The sequence below is a fragment of the Narcine bancroftii genome, chromosome 3 (assembly GCF_036971445.1).
Source record: "Narcine bancroftii isolate sNarBan1 chromosome 3, sNarBan1.hap1, whole genome shotgun sequence".
Lineage (NCBI taxonomy): Eukaryota > Metazoa > Chordata > Chondrichthyes > Torpediniformes > Narcinidae > Narcine > Narcine bancroftii.
In genome coordinates, this window is record NC_091471.1 from 93198904 (window position 1) to 93204903 (window position 6000).

The 6000-nt window shown below is 38.0% G+C and overlaps 1 protein-coding gene across 4 annotated transcripts in view; it reads left to right on the forward strand.

Annotated features, from left to right (window-relative positions):
* fgl1 (fibrinogen-like 1) overlaps positions 1-5713 on the forward strand; it is a 29548-nt gene extending 23835 nt beyond the window's left edge. For all 4 annotated transcript variants that reach the window (XM_069924551.1, XM_069924550.1, XM_069924548.1 and 1 more), the window contains exon 8: positions 3500-5713. In XM_069924551.1, the coding sequence (XP_069780652.1) occupies positions 3500-3662 (163 nt within the window). In that variant the 3' untranslated portion in view covers positions 3663-5713. The remainder of the gene's footprint in view (positions 1-3499) is intronic.
* The last annotated feature ends 287 nt before the right edge of the window (positions 5714-6000 follow it).

Below are 6000 nucleotides of genomic sequence, written 5' to 3' on the forward strand. Positions count from 1 at the left end.
CTTCTCAACAGGAAGAGGTTAGTAAGAGTATGGATGAGATGGTTTGAGTCTTTTAATGTATTGGCTGCTTTTCCAAGGCAGGTGAAGTCAATGGAAGGGATAGGATTGGGGTGTGCTGGCTTAAGTAATGGTCTGAGTTGCTTTCACAAATCCACTATTTTTGTGGTTCATATATATTCAACATTAGCATTGGACCAGGATCAGCAACCGGATATACCGACTGCTTTTTAAAAAAGTAATTTCCATCCATTGTGGCAGACTCCATTACTTTTGCAAAAGAGAAAGACTTTAGTCACTCCAATGGAGACTTTGCAATTGAAATTGAGGAGGTGAAAACTTCTGGCATTTCCATTTCAATTTTTGTCTGGCATTATTTACAGGGAAATGAACGTAATTTGTTCCAGGGGTTCTGCATTATTTTAGACACCATGAAGATTTAAGATGCTGATGAAATTTGAAAGGAAAAAAACCTGAAGATGCTGGAAATCGCATCTAAGTCCAAAGACAGGCAATAAAATAGAATGTTTGTTGTGTCCTGCACACAGCTCAGCAATGAAGCAACCTCGAAATTGGAAACTTTGCATGTATGTTGGTTTAGCACAAGGATGTGCTCCACACTCTGTTTTTCTAAAACCCTTATTGGTGGTCCTCATAGTGCAAAGTGGGACTAATTTTAATTTCCCCCATTGAAAATTGATGAGATTTTTTTTCAGATATATTTTTGAAGTGTTAAAAATTTGGGTGCACCTGACCAATGAGCTTTTGATCTGCCTGAACCGTAAAGAGAGATGGAAAATTTGTTCGCAAGTTTTAAATTTTTTTAATTTTAAATTTAAATTTGATTAAAAAAAAATTTAGACATACAGCAAGGTAACAGGCCATTTTGGCCCATGAGTCCGTGCTGCCCAATTTACATACAATTAACCTACAGCCCCGGTATGTTTTGAACAGTGGGAAGAAACCGGAGTCCCCGGGGAAAACCCATGCAGACACGGGTAGAATGTACAAGTTGCTTACAGACAGCATGGGATTCGAACCACGCTGTCCTAAACAGAAGGACAACTAGAATGTAAACCATTTGGGCAAATATATCTGAGGGAAGGAACCAATTTTAGTGAAGTACCAAAGAAATGCCAAAGGTAATATTATAGAGGCTGATTAAAATGACCAATGGATCTTTTTTATGCTTCTGATGTAATGGTAATCTACTTTTGGCTGAAGTTCAAAGACAAAATATCATTGCCTTAGCCATGGCATCATCAGGCATTGCTTTAGTATTTCTGGCAAGGAGCAAAACTATACATTCAGCTTTTAAACTCACACAAAATTTCATATATGTGGAGATGCCAAAATGTAACATTGGTCATGGACTTTCAAAGGAAAAAAACTCCAAAAGATTGTAAACTTTTTGTTTGGAATGAGTATACAATGACTCACAATGCAGCTGGATTTAATGCTACAGGATTTGAGACAGAATAATGTTAATTACTTCAATGCTGGCTGGATATTTTTGTCAAATGCAACCAATAGTTCTACAAGATATGAAAATAGATTAGTTGAAAGTTGCATTGAAGTATCACATACTTGGGAAAAATTTAAAAGATTACATCTGAAAGCACTATGCTTGACAGGTGATCACTTGTGAGAGAATTTGCTTTGAATTTACTGGAATAAGGACATGAAAAAATTAAACAGGGGACCCAACATGAGTGATTTTAATGATTGTGATGTACACAATCTATTTTCCCACAAGTCAGCCAAGAGCAGTCAACTCCAAGGAAGTTTCTAGGTTTGACTGAGGAGCTCACTGCCAGTACAATGCAAATTCTTTGTCCAAAATTAGTTTGAAATGTGTAATGAAACTGTGAGGGAGGACAGGCAGTGGATGGAGCATAAATGCCACCAGTTCGAAAAGGTACTTTGTTAAAAAAAAACTACAAAAACAACCACAATGCTACCCTTAATTTAATTAAAAAGGGACGATAAATATAAAGGAATAGATAGTGATCATAGTGCAACCAAATGTTTCTTTGCAATAGTACAGACAATCCTTTTGTGGTGTCAGAGCAGTCCCTGATCAGTGTTACAAGGGGAATTTAAGGCACTGACAGAAATTGTTCTTGAACCTAGAGGTGTCGGTCTTCACGCTTGTGTGCCTTCTGCCCATAAAAGGTCAGAAGCGGTTGTGACCAGGGTGATGGGGGCCCTTTATGATACTGGCTTTCGTCTTGAGGCAGTTCCTCACATATATGTATTCAGTGGATACGAGGTCAGAGCCTGTGATGGACCTGGCTACTACTCTCCACAGATGCTGTTTAATTTGCTCTATATTTCCAGAATTCTCTCTTCATTTAAGGTTTGCCAGCATCTGAATATTTTTAGTTTTAAAAACATTTTTTCCAGTGCATTTAAGGTCTCCCATTGAAAACTATGAAATTGAAGTTAATATATCGGTCAGTCCGTGCACATGCACCAGATTGTGGCAATGAAAATTGCAGAATTGTCATGAAAATGATTTGGTGATTTTTGTTTTTGCGCAAGGTGATACTCCCTCTGCTTGGACTAGCCCTAGTGATTTCTGTCTCTCAGTGAGCTCAGTAATTAATGCCCATGTTGTCATCCCCATACACTCTTTAACCCAAAAAAAAACATTAAACAGATAATTATCAATGGGTTTGTGAGCCAGAATTTTTCACAAGGTGTTGGTTATACATGTTGTAGAGTGGCAGGAAATTAACAAAGAGATGTAACAAGTCTTTACCGAGGTTGCCAGAAGTCGATTTCAGTCATGACCTTAATATGGCTGTTGGCATTGCAGGGGGAAGGCTTGCTGGAAATGAGTTTTCACATGAGTAACTCCATCAGCTATAGTATCCTGGCATGAACTTGATGAATTATATTCTCAAGAGCGAAAGTGAAGCCGATATAGCAGTCCAGGAATAGATACACGCAAGTCTTCATTTCTGTTCTAAATGTTAGACTACCTTGTTACTTTATTAACTACTGTTATGATACTTCTAGTCAAACCTTTCCCTCCATTTAAAATCAAACTACAGGTTCTGTGAAGCATAATTTGCATCCCAAATTTAGCATTCACAAGTTCAACAGTGAAAACCGGAACCCCCGGGAAAAACCCATGCAGACATGGGGAGAATGTACATACTCCTTACAGACAGCGCAGGATTCAAACCACAGTCCTGAACGCTGGCACTGTAAAGGTGTTGCATCAGCCGCTACGCCAACCGTACCACCTGATGTTACATGCTATTGCACAGATGTTGCAATTCCTAGCTTTTGGTTTTTAAGGAAATTACTAAGATACAATGCGCCAATAAAAATTGATTCCATTCATATTAGACAGCAAATTAAACTGTATTTAGGATGAACAATTGCAATGCATTTACAGATCCTTAATTTAAATTGACTGCATTAGTAGGTATTATTTATTATGTTTTAGTATTCTAATTTCATAAAATATTGAAACATGTTGATTTCACAGATGTCACTCTGCTAACTTGAATGGACATTATTACAACAGAGGACCTTTCAATGCAAAGACAGATGATGGAATTATATGGTACACATGGCATGGATGGTGGTATTCACTAAACTCCACAGTCATAAAGATAAGACCTTCTGAATTTGTGCCAGCTTCGGAGTGAATGTTCCAATTTATCGTCAAACTTTACTAAATTTATGTTATTGTACTATAACGCTTCCTCTAATTAATGATTATTGCGATATGTCAACATTGTGCATTATTCTGCATAATTGTTTCTCCCACATTTCCCATTTTTCAACATTAATTAGGCAAATTCAGTTCATTGGGTGTTTTCCATGAGTAGCAGTATACAGTATAACATTTAGCATGTATCACAAAGTGGAAGTGTATGTTATGTTACAGCATGAAACAGAAGTTATATTGTGACAATTTATCTGCTTTATTTTTAAAATATATTTTAAATCAAATAATATCATTATGTTATTTTAAACAGACAAATAATTTCTGCTATGATTTAGATTTTTGTGTCCTAAATACTGAGGAAATTTAGAATCATATACGATTATTACAGTGAATGGATATTTCCTTGCTGTTTGCAGCAGTGCAAATCTCGTGATTGTTAAAGCCAGTTAAGGAGCATTGAAACAAAAAAAAATAGCAGGATCAGGACATTCAGTTCTTTGGATATCTTCCTGTATTTGCTGTTATCACAACCGATCATCCACTTTGGTACCCATTCCTGACTTCTGCTCCATTTTCTGATGCCTTTCGGATTAAGAAATATAGTTCCTTCCTTCCTAAATGTATTTAACAACTTGGCCTCTGCTGCTTCCGATGGTGGAGAAGAATAGGTATCTCTTCACCCACAGGTTCACCATCCACTGGGTGAAGGTATTTTTGTTGATCTCAGTAGCATATCCTACATCCTAAGCCTGTGATCATTCTCCCCAGATACATCCTTCCTGCATCTGATTTGTCTACTCCTGGTAAATGTTTGCAGTTTGCTGTTATGAGATCCCCTTCAATTCTTCGAAACTTGAGTGAATATTAGCCTCGCTGACTCAATCTCTTCTCTTCTGCTTGTTGTGCTATCCCAGAAATCAGCCTAGCAAAACTTTGTTGCACTCCCTTCATTGTCAAGAACATTCTTTCTCAGCTACGGAGACTAAAATTACTGTAGTATGATACCTTTGCTCTTGCACTTGTATCCTCTTCCAAGAAACCCAACGTATAATTTGGCTTCATGAGTTTTCTTTCAGTGACAGGTGTTTAAGGATACTCAGGACTCATTGCATTGCTCTAGTATTAGTTTGTCAATCATCAACTTAATTTACTGTTAACAGGCTTTTGGTGATTTTTAAAAAAAGACTTTTTAACATTTATAAGTCTTTGATATCTGCATTTCATTTTGCTGTCATGCTTTCTCCTCTGGATTTTGTTACCCCCAATAGCTATTCATATTAGCATTGATCAAGCTTTCTTCCCTGGTATAAAAAGATCTATGAAATAAACTATTTGTTTTATTAACAAAAGGGTTATATTCCAAACAAGCTTCCTCCCACACAAATGACTCATTTGCACTCTGTAAAATTGTAATGAAAGAGGAATCACAAAGGCAGCATCCTGTGAAGACCTGGGGAATCAGGCTGAGGACTGAAGTATGTTGAATGTGATTCACACATGCTGACGCTGCACCTAGCAATTGGGCATTTGTCAACTTCTTCAGTTGTATGTTTTTCCAATACATTGACAGCTGCCCTAATTTGTTATGGCTCCAGTTCCTTCCAAATAGCCAAAACCATCATGAATCATTTACTGAGAAGCCATCTGGTTAAGCAGTTGGCAGGAGGACCCATTTCAAAGAGAATCTTACTTCAATCCAATTTGTCTTCATTCCAATAAAATGAAGGCAGCATTTTAGAAACTAAGCAAATCATTTACCAAAGCAAGTTAAAGGAAAATCATCCACATGAAGGAAAACTCATTTGTGATGCACACACCCAGCTTCTTCCCTTGATGCAGCGGGAAGTATCAAGGTCAGGTTCTGCAGGATCCCTTCATTGACTAATAGACTACAATGGCAGCAGTATTGTGGTGGAACATGGTACTGCAGGCATCACCTTGCTGGACTGGGCAGGCTGGCCTGCCTTCCGCACCTCTAGCTCCTTCCCGTAAGATCCCTAATAAAGTCTGATAGCCCTAGTCTCCTCCCTCCATACCTGCCTTGGACGTGAGCCAATAGCATGTAGAGGTATGCCGAGGTTTTCTGGTTAATAAAGCCTTCAACTACTTGCTTCATATCTGAGGGTGGTCATTGATCGTGCCACAATTTATTAACCAGAATTTTATTTGCCATAGACAAAGTGATTAGACTGGAGAAGCTGGAAATCAATCTAAAGGAACCAGAGGCCTCTGTCAAGTTCAGAATGTGGCTACTTGAAGGCCTACATGAGGCACCACGAGATCACAGCAGACAGTAATAGATACGATCTGCTCTT